At 37.8% G+C, this 14,565-nt stretch overlaps 2 protein-coding genes across 7 annotated transcripts; both read left to right on the forward strand.

Moving 5' to 3' along the window:
* The first annotated feature begins 1,424 nt into the window (after nt 1-1,424).
* On the forward strand, nt 1,425-7,212 carry LOC131307956 (uncharacterized). 6 transcript variants are annotated; one of them, XM_058334727.1, is made up of 5 exons: nt 1,425-1,632; nt 2,894-3,343; nt 5,422-5,456; nt 5,549-6,518; nt 6,854-7,212. In XM_058334727.1, exons 2-4 carry the CDS (start codon nt 2,995-2,997, stop codon nt 6,491-6,493), a joined length of 1,329 nt encoding a protein of 442 aa, XP_058190710.1. In that variant the 5' UTR covers nt 1,425-1,632; nt 2,894-2,994; the 3' UTR covers nt 6,494-6,518; nt 6,854-7,212. The 6 variants fall into 6 exon arrangements, with proteins under 6 accessions (XP_058190710.1, XP_058190713.1, XP_058190712.1 ...); XM_058334730.1 differs by having other exon boundaries at nt 1,448-1,632; nt 6,894-7,212; XM_058334729.1 differs by having other exon boundaries at nt 1,449-1,892.
* Nucleotides 7,213-9,664: 2,452 nt separating this feature from the next.
* On the forward strand, nt 9,665-14,552 carry LOC131307958 (bifunctional phosphatase IMPL2, chloroplastic). Its single transcript, XM_058334735.1, has 9 exons — nt 9,665-10,081; nt 10,171-10,249; nt 11,229-11,323; nt 11,417-11,466; nt 12,446-12,570; nt 12,783-12,849; nt 13,811-13,900; nt 14,012-14,123; nt 14,216-14,552. Exons 1-9 carry the CDS (start codon nt 9,787-9,789, stop codon nt 14,284-14,286), a joined length of 984 nt encoding a protein of 327 aa, XP_058190718.1. The 5' UTR covers nt 9,665-9,786; the 3' UTR covers nt 14,287-14,552.
* The last annotated feature ends 13 nt before the right edge of the window (nt 14,553-14,565 follow it).

Consider the following 14,565-nt stretch of genomic DNA (forward strand, 5'->3'; position numbering starts at 1 on the left):
ATTCACTTTTAATTATTACATTGTGGATGCTCTAAATACTTGTTTTTGGAGACCACTCAATGTCAATAATAAAATATTACTACTAATGCAAGGGAATCAGGTTTTATTTGGATAATGCTCCACTCCTAAAACCAAGCAGAAAAGCATATATAGGAATCTTTCTCCAAATTAAAATTCCTTTGATACTTCGCGTCGACAAGAAAAGCAGGGCATGCGTACTACGCACTCCGCTTACTGCAGAAGGCATCAGTAGTAGCCCTTGCATTTTTTTAGTTTTCATTTCTGCCCTTCTCGTTTACGCCAAAGGCCCATTTTAAAAAATCACACGGCATCAGGTCATACAGCATTTACAGATTTTCACTCGAATACAGAGATATAGAGACACAGCAAAGCCTAAAGCAGCTAACGATATACAGGTAAAGCCAATTCGTTTCTCTAAAACATTCTAACGTGATTTACCGAAAACAACTAACTTTTTAGCACTTCTACCCAATTCAGTTCTCTAAAAAACCCTTTAGCACTTTTAAGAAATACATAAATAATAGGTTCATTATCGGCCTCCTGTATGATTCAAGAAACGCAGATTATAAGCTTTGTTGGGTGGATTAAAATTTTTAATAGTATATTAGATTGATTGTACATCAATAATTCATTGTTATAGAACATTAATTCGGAAAATTGATGATTAATTCTATCATTGACTATTTTTATGAAATAGAAAATAAAATCTTGATATTTAATTATTTTCATTTCACATGTGTGATATATCGAAGAAGTAGGTGGTTCAATTCATAAAATTGAGATTTGTCAGGCCTGCCCCTGAGAATTTAATCCTTCATTATGAGCTGAAAATTTAAATTGGACCCTTAATTAATGTTGTAATTAATAAAGCTTAATTGAGGATCACATGAATCCATGATCACACGAAACTTGTTTGAAGTACAAAATCCTGTTTGGTGTTCACTTTTCTGAGAACAAAATGTACTGCACAAAGTTATTAATGTCTTTTAAATATAAAATTTGTTTAAATGATCTACTCATTAATCTCTTTCTACAAGATGAGCCGTGCATAGATAAAAGTTTCGGTTAAGGATGCAACTCATTTTAGTATAGACATGTTGTGCTCCACGAGGACCAATTGTGTAAAAATACTGTAGTGGGGTTCACAACTGCAAATGACACTTTATACGTCAAGCCCGGATAATTACTATATATTTAATAGTCTTGTGACACTGCCACGTAATACAGTAATATTAATATTGTGCTCGTAATAAATTTTCCCGATATTGTAGTATGAGAATTTTGGAATTTTGTGAAATATATAAAAGTGAGTCATCAACTCCGTCAATAATTAACGGTTGCCGTGTTGATGCGGAGACACACCAATAGACACCGACGACGGAGTGATTCGAACCGTCTAAAACGACCCCTCTCTCTCTCTCTCTCTCTCTCTCTCTCACCCACACACAAGTTTCAAGCAGTCCGAAGAAGAAGAAGAAGAAGAAGAAGAATCAGACCTGATATTCTCTCTCTCTCTCTCTCTCTAGATATCTCTCTCTCCACAAGACTTTACTCTCTTTGTGGTTCTCTCTCTCTCTCTCTCTTCTTCATCGGTCTTCGCGGTTAAAAAAGGTACTGTTCGATCACGTCAGTGTCGGTCTCATTTGTTGTCTCTATAGCAACGGTGCATCTGCGCCATGACGATGTACATCTAACTCAGGGTTCAGTTAGTTCTAGGAAAATATGGAAATCATGTGGTTTCCCTTTTTGTTTTTGTTCAATTAATGGCTCTTTCTTCGCCTCCAATTCCGGATCTCTCTGGCTTCTTCTTATTTTTACAATTTTGGCTCACTCTAGTTTCCCTTGCAACGTAGCAGAAAATCGACTTGAAGGTTGTGTATTTTTCGTCAATATTATTTCTTTTCTTTTTTTCTTTCTGTTCAATGTTTGTTTGCTGTTTGGTGGCGGCTGAAAATACAGAACTCTTTTCAGATTCAGATATGCTATAAGATAGGGATAATTATTTCTGGAGATCGAAATGTTTTTAAAGTATCAAATTACTCCGAGTAGGCTTTTGTTAAACGGTAGGTTGTTGATTTGGACTTGACTGTCATTATTGTTCTTGACTTGTAATCCATTTCCAATTATTGTGTTATGTCTCTGGATTATTTGGTGTCTGGTGAAGTTGGAAGCCGTAAATTCCATCTTTCTTATGAAACTGTTGCAGATGGAGATTCTAGAAAAATATTACTCCATATTTTGTATTTTTTTTTATAATAACTATTTTGTTAGGAATCATGCAATTCTAGAAATAGGCTGATTTGTTAGAAGCGCATTCCTTTGTTATCAGAGGTGAGATTTATTTGTTACGGTACCGCAATGTTTTGTTTGTGTTTTGGCCTTTTTACTTTGCGTTTTCGTGTTTCATTTTGATGCTTAGATGGGTGTGATCTTCTTAATATTCTAGATTGTATTCGGTAGAAGTCTCAGCAACTCACTTTGTCTAGTTAAGAAGGTTTCATTCTAAAGTCTAGCGAAATCTTCAGAAAGAATGAGAAAATGAGGCGTTGAAACTATTTCTGTAGTCTCTTCATTGATTTCTTTCTGGCTGAAATGACTAGAGGGTGGGCGTTATTCAATATGTGGAGAATCATGTTTCAATGAAGATTTATTTACCGGGAAAGCAAAAAATGTTTCAATGAAGATTTCTTTTTGTTTTAACAAAACTTGGGGTTTATTTTCTTAGATTTTCATCAAATGTTTGGTGTTTGTGCTGGCACTTGTCATCTTTATCATAGTACATGTATGGTTTTGTCTCTATACTTTAGTGCGTAATTGATCTTCATACTAATGGTTGACTAATTCTATTTTATGCTATTTTTCGAACAACTAGGTAGGTTTTCAAAGGTCCTGACATAGCAATTCTTCTGAAGTATCAGTGCAAGTGATAGTTTCTGTTTGAGTTGATTTATCTGGTGCATATGAGTGATTATTATGGGGTCTGCTTGTTGCGTGGCTTCTAGAGAGACAACTATAGTGGCTGCTAGGGAGACAACTATAACGAATGGACCAACCAGCGAAGTTGTACAAAGGAATGTTAGGTATTCACCATCATGGAGTTTCCGGTGGGATAACAGAAGGCGAGTGGCAGGGGAAGAGACTGTGAATTGGCTTTCTGATGGAGTGAGCAGGAGTGGAGGATTGGGAGTTAAATCTGGAACAACAGTAGAAACTGCTTATGCATCAGAAGAAGGAAGCCCATTGGATAGCTCTCAGACACTGACAGGGCCGAGGTCTCCAATCTCGGAGAGAAATTCAGGAACTTCGAAGCTTCCTTCATCAGGTAAATTTCCATCTGCTGAGCACTGCTGTGTGCGAAAAGATTCCAAAAGCCATCCCTTCCCCTAAAATGTTGATACCTTGGGAGGTCTATTGCAGGCTCATTAACCTTTTGAGCTACATGGCAGAAATGGAACTCGTTATAAAATTGTAGTTAAGATTATTGGTGCATGACGTAATATATGACTGTATAATTGATGTATGTGAAAGGATGAGAAGATAGATGCGTGGTTCAGATGAAGCCAAAAATACCAAAGGCATGCCTATCTTAAAAGCGAGCAAATGAAGGGTTGTACGATATTTTAAGTTTTATGTTATTAGGTTTTTATTCCTTGGCAACTTGGCATATTGTTGCTTTAGCCTTGAAAAGTAATTTGAGAATCTACATCTATTTAGTCTTGATTAACATCTATTGAAAATCAACATTTATGTTAAATTAATGTATTAGTTTTTTTTATGCTTTAAGATGACCTAGCTGGAAAAAAAATTAAGATTTCCTGTGTGTGAGCACGTGCTGGAGTACTTTTTGGATTCTATTGAACAAGGGAGACATAGAGCTTTGTTCGCTCCACTCAACAACCCTCGTATTCTCAACCTGTGTCTATGGATGCTGAGATTCTGTAGTAACAACATTCTGTAATTCTGAAACAATTCCTGGAGGACAGGCCTTAGGATCATGAATTTGCGTAGAGGTTTGTGTAGGTAAAGATAAAAGGATCTAACGGCGCATAATTGATCTTTTTCCTTAGTTATCCCTTGCCAAATCCCTACCCAAATCCATGATCCAAACACAGGCTAAAGGTTGGGCTATTGATAATATCGCAGTGATGAGAGTGACATGTTGATGCAAGTTACGACTTTGATGATAGTGATGAGCGATGACATAGATAGTGACCATGATACTGAGCTGGAAGAATGTGCTAACTACTAACTGTGAATATGATGTCGGAAATAGACCTGTTTCATATCACCGTTCGATAAGGAGTACCAAAAACGATGTCTTTGCATAATATGGAATCCAAACATTCATTCACACTTCATTAATGATCGTAATGTGCAATGAAATTGCAACACATGTAACAATTTTATGAGATCCTCTTGTTTTACATATGAAGTTCGTATTGGCAGACATGAACCTTTGGCTTGCATTAGATTTTGCTGATGTTATACCTTTTAAGGTGAAGCTGTTTTCTCACTCTGGAGATGCAATAGTGCCTATGTTACATTGATCCTTCATTTTGGCTCAAGTACCCGTGTCGATGTGTTGGACACCCGTATCCGTTTGGACACTCGGATCCTTTAATTGTTATGATTCTTACAGAAAGTAATGTCAAATTAGCTAGAAAAGCGTTATTACGAGTATTTCACATGAACAGGAAATAGCAAAAACATATTTTTCTTAACCCCTTCTTGTTTAAATAAACTTCTAAATATAATTCACGATACAAAATCTGAATAATTATGCAATAATACTACGAATAAGTGTTCAGGAAGATTCCTGGTACCCATACCCAATCTGGGGACACATATCCTAGTATCCTAAGATTTAAGTTTAGGAAGGTCTGATGCTTGGATTTGCACACGCACCTGATACTCGCACCCGAGTCCATGTAACATAGGTGTCGACAGCTAATTACAGGGATGGGACTTGGAATGTTGATATATTTTATGTATATATTATCTTTGAGAGCTGGAAAAAAATATAATGATGGCTCCATTGTTAAACACACTGTTGCTTGCAATCCATTTGCTGCTATCTTCAATAACTTGATGCCCCTGCTTATTTTTCTATCTACTGCCCTATTTATTTGCTTTCTTTATCTGTGCAATGCCTTCTGAAGTTTAAAGTGCCTCTCATTGTATTATGAGAATCTTGCCTGCTTCTTTCGTGAATATTCCCCAGTTTTGAATAGTATGGGAGCTGACTCTCAGTAAGAAATGTGGCCTGGGATGTTTTGTGTAGGGCCATAACAGTGGCCTGACGTGGGTCTTTTACTCTTTGGCACTATATTTGATTATTTTCCAATGCATTGGCATTATCGTTTGTTGTGTTGTATTGATATGTTCTCTGCTTGTGTACAGCGGATCAATCACATTTTAGAAGTGTTCCGTTAGAGGTATGTGCTGTACAATGATGGACTTCAGTGCACTCCACTATATTTGCAAATATCATTTTGTTGGGCTCACATAGTCCTTTTATGCATATTAGGTGAAGGAGCCAACAGAATCTCCAGCAGTTTCAGATCCGTCTCCCATGAAACTGCCACCTCCTTCGGTGCATTCAATATCATCATTATCTCCATCCCCTGTGTCCTCCAAAAACCACCTACTTCCTGTGAGCCCAAATCCATCACGGTGGTCCCATAGTTCCCCAGGACACCACCTACGACAAGGGTCTGATAGCCGGATTCCAGGACATAAGTCACCAAACTTCTCAATCTCCGAAGAACCATCTTTTCGATGGAGCAATGAGTCAACCGGGGCGTCTAACCATGGATCCTCAGATGGTTGGTCCTTGCCTGCCTTCTCTGAGCTCATGGCAAATTCTCACAGAGAAAGGTGGTCTTTTGACAGTGAGTCATTGGGGTTCAATTTTGATAAGGTAACCAGGTCTAGTAGCCGACTTTCATCATCTGTGTCCATCGATATGCGAACCTGTGGTGTTTGCTCCAAGCTGTTGACTGAGAAATCTTCATGGGGTAGCCAGAAAATTATTGCTACTAATGAGTTAGCCGTGGTTGCTATTCTAGTTTGCGGACACGTTTACCATGCTGAATGCTTGGAGAATATGACACCTGAAATCAACAAGTATGACCCTGCTTGCCCGGTTTGTACTTTTGGGGAGAAGCAAGTTTTGAAATTGTCTGAGAAGGCCTTGAGAGCAGAAATGGATTTAAAGGCTAGAAACAAGAGATGGAGGAATCAGATTGTGAGTAGTGATCTTGGCAGTCATTCTGGTGTGCTTGAGGGTCGGAAAAGTGGTGGAATTGAAGAGAAAGGTCTCAAGATGGTCTCGAGTTCCAGCATGAAGAGCTCATTTGGGAAGCCTTTCTTGACGCGACACTTCTCGTTTGGGTCAAAAGGGACTAGATCCTTGTTAGAGAATCACTCTACTCGAAAGAAGGCATTCTTCTGGTCAAAATCTAGCAAGTAGTGAGCTGCATTAAGGCCTTTGAGAGGTGAGCATTTTCCTCTTTCCCAGATATCAGTTTTATCTTATACCAATTGAGAGAAATTTGATTTTTGCTTTGCATAATTCAGCATTCGTTTTGTGTTCTGCATTTCCACTCTTGTGCCATGACTGTCCATTCCCCAAACATTCAAATTTGATGAACTATTAGCGTTTACAGACTTTCTTGCAAATTTTCTCAGCTAAGTGTTATACACGCTTTTGCAGCTTTGCTCCTGAAGTTGGAATCCTGAATCCGTCTTTTTTTTATAATAGTTCTATAATCTAGTACTTAATATTCTAGTGCTCAAGTATTAATTTAAATTGTTGGTTTTATGCATACAGATTCCATGATTGATCTTCGTGTGTAAATCTGGTTGGTCAGGGAGCTACGAAGGAAGCAGGACGTTGGTCATCTGGATGTTTATGAACTTCTCCATTCATATAGTCTGAATTTCAAGCAGGAATAGCTTTAGCTTCTGAAGTTACACTGTAAAGAAGGGGGAAATAATACGAAAAAAGAATTAATCGTTTGGATATATACAAGAAAAAAAGAAGGGAAATGGACGATTGATTGCTCGTCAGTCTTCTATTTTGTACATTTTAATTTGTTCTGTTGCCTGGATTAGTTCATGAAAACATCCAGAAGAAAATTTGTACGACTTTAGATAACTTGGTTCTTCCTGAAAAGTGAAGTTTGCAAATCCCTTCTTTGTTTTTGTTTTTGTTTTTGTTTTTTTTGTTTTTGTTTTATTTATTTATATTGAGAGTGTCCTCGTCCAGACACGTTAATGTGGACATCCTTTGGGATGAAATCTGAAATACTAGCAGCATAACTTTGTTGTGTAATGGGAGGAGATATTATCATTGTCCAATCACGACAAGACATGACACATACTGTGCATGCATAATCTAATACAGTCGGTTTTGGTACATACTTGTGTCTCCTCATGTGGTCCAATCATGGTCTATTTTAGGGTTCATTTCATAAGGTGATTAAGGGTATGTTTGGCACTTCATGTTACCATCAATCCAATCAAGAAAACAAATAAGCAAGTGTAGCCAAACAAACAATTTTCCTTGTGAGTTTTGCTAATGGCTATATATGTGATAAGAAATAAGGCGTCATTAAGGATAAGAAATAAGGCGTCATTAAGGAACCGAAGCAGGTCCTAAAATGTGATACCAAGATGATCACAATAGCATTGTTCTTCAGATGACCTGATGAGTACAAGATCGATCGACGATGGCTACTCTATCTGGGCAATGACCACGCGCCTATTCAGCCATATGTAGGCCTAGGATGAGAGCAACAAGGAAAAGAGGTAGGTATTATTTGCCCACTGCCCTAAGGGGCTCTAGCATGATTTAAGGGCTCATCTGAACTGCCATCTTCTCCACTGGGACGACTCTACATGTCCGAGACATAATCCTAATGCGATTCAATCCCTAATACTATCATTTTCTGTCAGTTTCAATGCGTGATTGATACACCTAATATTCAAGCTCCTAAGCTTTCTACCTTCTTTTCTACATATAAATTCGCCTGAATTAGACATCCGATGAGTGTTGGTTGATTGTCGTCCTTTGTGTTCTTGGACGATGGGACAATGGAGAAGCTCAAAACTGCTCCATCATGATTCATGCCCCCACACCCAGAGTGCAATTTTGTTCACCCTCCTTAAATGAGGATGAATATTATCCTCAATTTTATTGGTTGAAATGGTGTGGAGCCCACCACAAGTGATGTCATGCTTACCTTTGCAATACACTTTTTGGTAAGCATGACATCACTTTGTGGTAGGATCCACATTACTTCAACCAATAGGAAGGAGGGTAATGTTCACCCTCTTTTAACGAGGGTGAACCAAACTCAACTCCCCACACCCATGTATTCTTATTAATAGTTTGGAAACATAAAGGAATGTGCCAGATATGAATTCCATGAGCACAGATAGAAACTTAACCTACTTATGGTGGGGAATGACATGCACCTCCTGTGATGCAAGAAAGAAAGCATTAGCGCGCGGTTGTGACTCGCTCTAGTCTCTCCCAATTGGTTATCTGAATGCTTAGTCCTGGGGCAAAAGTTCCACCATCTCATGTCCCATAGCTTTTGGAAAAGTTTTCCTTTTTTCCACGAAACAAAGTGGAACATGTGAGAATCCATATCTTCCTCAACTGTCTTCGTATCAGTTTTTTTTTTTTTGTAAATGGAGAGTGTCCCGACCTAGCTTACTTATGCATACCGCGAACTAATTCCTACAGTCTCCCCCATAGTCCTTTCCACGCTTACATGTGAGGTGAGGGTGACTTCAAGAGTTATTAGTAATGAGAATCGAACCTAATATCATAAAAGGAGGCAAACCCCAAGTCCCAGCAATATTTTGCTTGTGTTGTTGGCTTTAATTTGTTAACACAACGAAGTTAGGATTAATGTGGGTGGGAAGTTTGTTTTCCAATTTTGTGAATCTTAAGAACAATGAGTGTATAGTACAAAGAAATAACCCTCAATTTGGCCCTGTTTATGGGACCAAATAAATTCATACCCAAGGAGTGTGAGAAAGGGCATGCATACATTTTTGATGGGGTGAATCAAACTACAAAGACTGCTCACTAGGGCAGGAAAACTACCCTATTTTGATGGGCTAGTGTATTTTGATGGGAAGAAATACACTATTTTCATCTCGACGCATGCAAATACATTGGACATAAAATTAGCGTTTTGATCCTAATATACTACATTGGTTAAGTATAAAGGTGACTCTATGCATGTGTTTATATATGTACAAATCAAACGAGGGTCTTGATACTAAACTAATGTAATTTATCAAAACTAAGATTTAAGGTTTTTTTACGATATTAGTGGCGATCAGAAGTGATGTCAAATGGTAGCTACGAAAAAATCTAATCTTTCTTTATGCTAACTTTATTTCTCTCATATGTAGACAATATTGGTGATGCAGATGATGATGATCATGGAAGATATCAACGACAGTTATTAATTCTAAATGCAAAATTAATTTTGACATGAATTTTTTTTTCATTCTCTAAATACACACGTGATGAAGTGTAAAAATAGAGCAGGGTCACGTGACCTAACCTAACCCCACCGTGACCGCCAAAAAGCCGTGCCTGTGCCCACCGACACAGACGCCCCGCTTCGTCTTCTCAGTTTAGAACCGTGCAAATACAGTCAACCTCTCCACTCTCTCTCTCTCTCTCTCCACTTCCACCAGAACTCTCTCTCTCCTCTTTCCCGCCTATTTAATCCTGCAATGCTCTCTCAATCCCACTTCCTCTCTCTCTCCTCGAATCCCTCCCGCTCTCTCCTCACCCGCCAATTCCCCTCCCCTCCCTCAACCCTAACTCTCCCGATCCCTCGCCGCACCAAATTCACTCCGACGACAATAATGATCTCAAACTCAAAGTTAGCTGATCACACGGAACCAATCCATCACTTCGACCTCGACCGATTCGCCGGGGTCGGCAACGAGCTCGCCGACGCCGCCGGAGAAGTTATTCGCAAGTACTTCCGCAAGAGCTTTGACATTCTCGATAAAGATGATTTGAGTAAGTTCTTTTTAGAGAAATTGGTATCTTTATTAGTTTTTAGTGTTTGTGTGTTTGTTTGATGTGAGTGTGGTGAATTTTTTGATTAGGTCCTGTGACGATTGCTGATCGGGCGGCTGAGGAATCGATGGTGTCGATTATAGAAGAGAATTTCCCTTCTCACGCAATGTAAATGAAATTTTCAAGTGTTTTTGGATGCTTTATTGCAACATTTTCATTTCATTTTGAATCTTCGATCACCTGCATATTGGAGGAAGGACATACCTAGGGGCGGTAAGCCCGGGCGACTGTACTCACGTTTCAAATTTTATTTTTATTAGCATTGTAGTAGTTTTTTTCTCAAGAACTTTGAATTTGTATTATTTCACCTGCCCAACCTCGCTTTGAACAATTAAACACCCAACACCCTCCCAACAAAGAGTTTTTTGGGACAAAAAATATATTTTTAGCAGTACTCTTATTTTCCTATACTATTTCGCTTTTTAATATGAATAAGAATGCACCATATTGCATGCAGCTATATCGCAGATGAATATATCTTAGTAATTGAGCATGGTGATCGAGAATGTACATGATAATCTTTCTTAAAGTATTTGTAAATTTTTTGTTGGCAAAACTAAATATAGTTTTCTAAATTTTTTTTAATGTTTGCCCAACCAAAATTCCTGCGTCCATCAACTCCATCCATGTATTGGAGGCAATCCTAGTGGGGATGTTTTTAGAAACGAAATAAAATTGGCATTATCTGATCGGCTAAACTAATTAAGTTGAAAATGATTGTGTTATGCAATTCCTTCCCATCGAAAAGGGACGTTATTTACAGTATCATAATCAAATATGATGTAAATCAAATATGATGTATCTTTCTATATCAAATGAATAGAGCTGATAGAAAAAAATTGTGCTTCATGCTTATCTTAAAGGGAAAAGAGGGATTGAAAATGTTTTATTTAGTACAACCATGTAATCAGGATCAGTAATGTGGGTGTGCTTATTTTCTTGATATGATTTATGTATGTATTTTCCTTCACTCCCTTCACTTATGAATGTGGAGCAGAGGGAATCAGGTGCTTATATGAGACACTTGTATCTGAACTTTGTAGTTTCATTGTTTTTACTGAAAAGTATTTGATTATTCAAATTGCAGTTTCGGAGAAGAGAATGGTTGGAGATGTAAGGAGAAATGTGCAGAATATGTTTGGGTTTTAGATCCGATAGATGGAACTAAAAGTTTTATTACTGGTATTTCTTCTTAACTTTTGGGTTGAGGTTGAACTTATTGAGTATGAACCTAAACTATCCGCGAAACTGATTCCTTCTTGGACCATATTCCAGGAAAACCCTTGTTTGGCACTCTCATTGCTTTGCTACACAGAGGTAAACCGGTATGCATCATGAGCCATCTCATTTTCTGCAGAAAATGGGGACTAATTTAGAAATTAAGATGTAATCTGAACATTAGAATGGGTACAAGGTTATCAATTAAGATGCTTTGGATGTCATTATGCGCTTATTCTGCTGATTATGTATAGTTACAGATATGCAAAGCACCATAACTACGTTTGATGGGGTGATTCCCCCTGAGACCTCTACTGTTTGTCGTGTATCAATACGGTGTGACTGTTATGAAGTAGGTAGTATTTTGAAAGGAACAAAGTGTTTTCCTTGATCTGTTTACATCCTAAAGTAGTCAAACTATTTCTCATGACAAATGCCTAGATTTTTACCTTTTCTTAGTGTCACATGGCTTGAGCCTTTCAACCGGGATTAGTTCATGAAGGATGGGTGGTTCCAATTTTAGAGTAATCGTTGTAAGGTTTTAAAACCAACTTCTCCTGGCATCGCTTTTTCCCTTTCTTCAGACAAGTAAGAAAGGTAAAATTCTGAATTGAACTCTCACTAGTTATGTGTATAACGGATCAATGAAAACCTCTTGTTTTTGCATTGTGATTCAACAAGGACTTACTTGTGTATTGTGTTACGGAGTGATCCTTTTGGTTGTAGGTTGGAAAGTGCTCTCCTATGTAATCTTTGCTTTTAATTTGGAGTGTTTCCGTAAGTCAGACTGTGCCAAATTGTACTAGATAGGTGAATACAGAATATTTCTCTATGCTTTAAAGTGATGTTACCATCATTTTATCTGCGGGTCATTGATTGGTTAAGTTTCTTTTATCCTGTACTTAAACATACAGCAGTTTGGATGGACTACATCGGTGGAAATCTCCGTCCTTGTATCCTGTCCTTTAATTATGCTAAACAAAGAGATTGCTGATTGAGTCTAAGTGATTGCTTGTTACGTTGTTCATAGCGCTTCACCATCTTTACAAAAGATCATAGTTTCTTCCTCATTTCGTTTTCCTCCAGATTCTTGGCATAATTGATCAACCTGTTTTAAGAGAAAGATGGATTGGGATAAATGGAAGGAAAACTACGCTGAATGGGGAAGAAGTATCCACACGCAATTGTGCAAAGCTTTCACAATCCTATCTGTATGTTCTTTCATTGCTAATAGATTGCTTTTCTGGAAAAAAAAAATACAGATTAATAAGGAAGAATTTTGTTGCAGGAAGCAAACCCATAATCTCTGTTTTAAAAGCCTGCACTTTTGAGCGAAGTCTTTATCATTGTGCCTTTCAAGTTCGAGGTGTGGTAAATTTGTGGTTTCTCTCTTTTTTCTCACATTTGCTCTTTTCTGATTTAGGTACACAACTAGTCCTCATCTTTTTAGTGGAGATGCTGAAGTGGCGTTTGCTCGAGTTAGGAGTAAGGTATGCCCAACTTTTATATCATTTAGGGAAAGAGAAATTATAAGGTATGCCCAACTTTTATATCATTTAGGGAAAGAGAAATTATAATCTCACTTGGCATCAAGAAGCATGTTTCCTTCAGTGCTGGTGAATGATGATTCAGTGTCATGTCCCAAGAAACACCTGATCATTCCATAGCTCAGATCATACTGTTGTGAATTATGACCATATATATGCAATTACATTCGATGCCATTTTGTCTTGTGAAGCTTCTGCTGTCATTATAGCTAATTGTTCAACCTTTGAGATCTAGAGATGTCTGAGGATCTTTGGATGGGACGCTTCATATTTGTCATGGGCATGATACTAGTTTGAGAAATGCAAGTCTTCCCATTTCCCCCCCCCCCCCCCACCTGCCCCCCCTTTTTTTTTCCCAATTCTATAGATCTGTCCTTTAATTTTCTTCTGAAACCAAGTGGAGCTTGATTTGTTTGGTCTGTGGTCTTTTCATGATTTCTTTTCTGATATCTATTTTCTTTAGATAATTATATTGATGGTTCAGAGTAAATGAGGATCAAAGCTATTGCTTTAGGCATTTTCTAGTTTAGAGAAAAACTGAAAGCAAAATCGAATCAAATGTGTTTAGTTTATTTGACCACGCTGGCCAATTGGAAATATATTTAGAACTAAATATGGGAACTTATGAAGTTTTTACTAGTACTGATTAACAAGTTCATGTAATTGAACTTTTGCAAGTTAGCTCATGAGACCTTTTTTTTGGTAAGAAACCTTTTCATACCAGTGACAATACTTTATGATTTGGGGATCTCATTATGTATCTTATTGTTCTAACATTCAGGTATTATAGCTTTTCGGTACTCCTTTGATACTTGGGTATCCTATTTTGCTTTCAATGTAGAATACAACTTTCAGCTTATTCAACATGTAATTTTCCCCTTATCTTTGCCTTTTATGGTTACAGGTAAAAGTGCCTCTGTATGGCTGCGACTGTTACGCTTATGCTCTTCTCGCCTCAGGTTTTGTGGATCTTGTGATTGAGTCTGGTCTTAAGGTGAGTTGTACCCTTTCAGCTCTTTGCACTTTGTCCCATTTTGTGAAACCTTTGGTTATGTGTTCCACAAGAATTTCGCTCTCACATTTATTATATTGCATTCCTTTACAGCCATATGATTTCCTTTCGCTAATACCCGTGATAGAAGGCGCTGGAGGCGTTATAACTGATTGGGGAGGGCATCAACTTCAGTGGGAAGCTTCTATAGATTCACTTCCAGAAAGTACGCTATTTATGTGGCTTACTTTCTGTATCTTACATGTGAAACTTGTTTTAGTTCACTCACAGCCAGTCCATACCTTGTGTCATTTCCAGGTTTCAATGTATTAGCAGCCGGAGGCAAAGAGCTTCACCAACAAGCTCTAGAGTCATTGGAATGGCAATGAAAATTTGACCGAAGCAATTTAAGATGGTAACATTTTTCAGCTCTATTAATGGTTCACCTACTTGTGCTTAGAATAGTTGTGGGCTCTGGAGACAGACACAGAATGACTTGAGGTGAACCGTGGAAGTCGAGATTAAACAAGTGGAATAGCGATTTGTTTTTCTGATTATGTCTTTTGATAAAGTTTTTAAGCAGTCAATTGCAAGGCAACCTGTCAAATGTAAGACCTATGATAATCTATTCCCAATAAAAATAGGTTTAAAATAAGACTTGATTGGTG

This window comes from Rhododendron vialii, chromosome 11a, assembly GCF_030253575.1.
Source record: "Rhododendron vialii isolate Sample 1 chromosome 11a, ASM3025357v1".
Taxonomy (NCBI): Eukaryota; Viridiplantae; Streptophyta; class Magnoliopsida; order Ericales; family Ericaceae; genus Rhododendron; species Rhododendron vialii.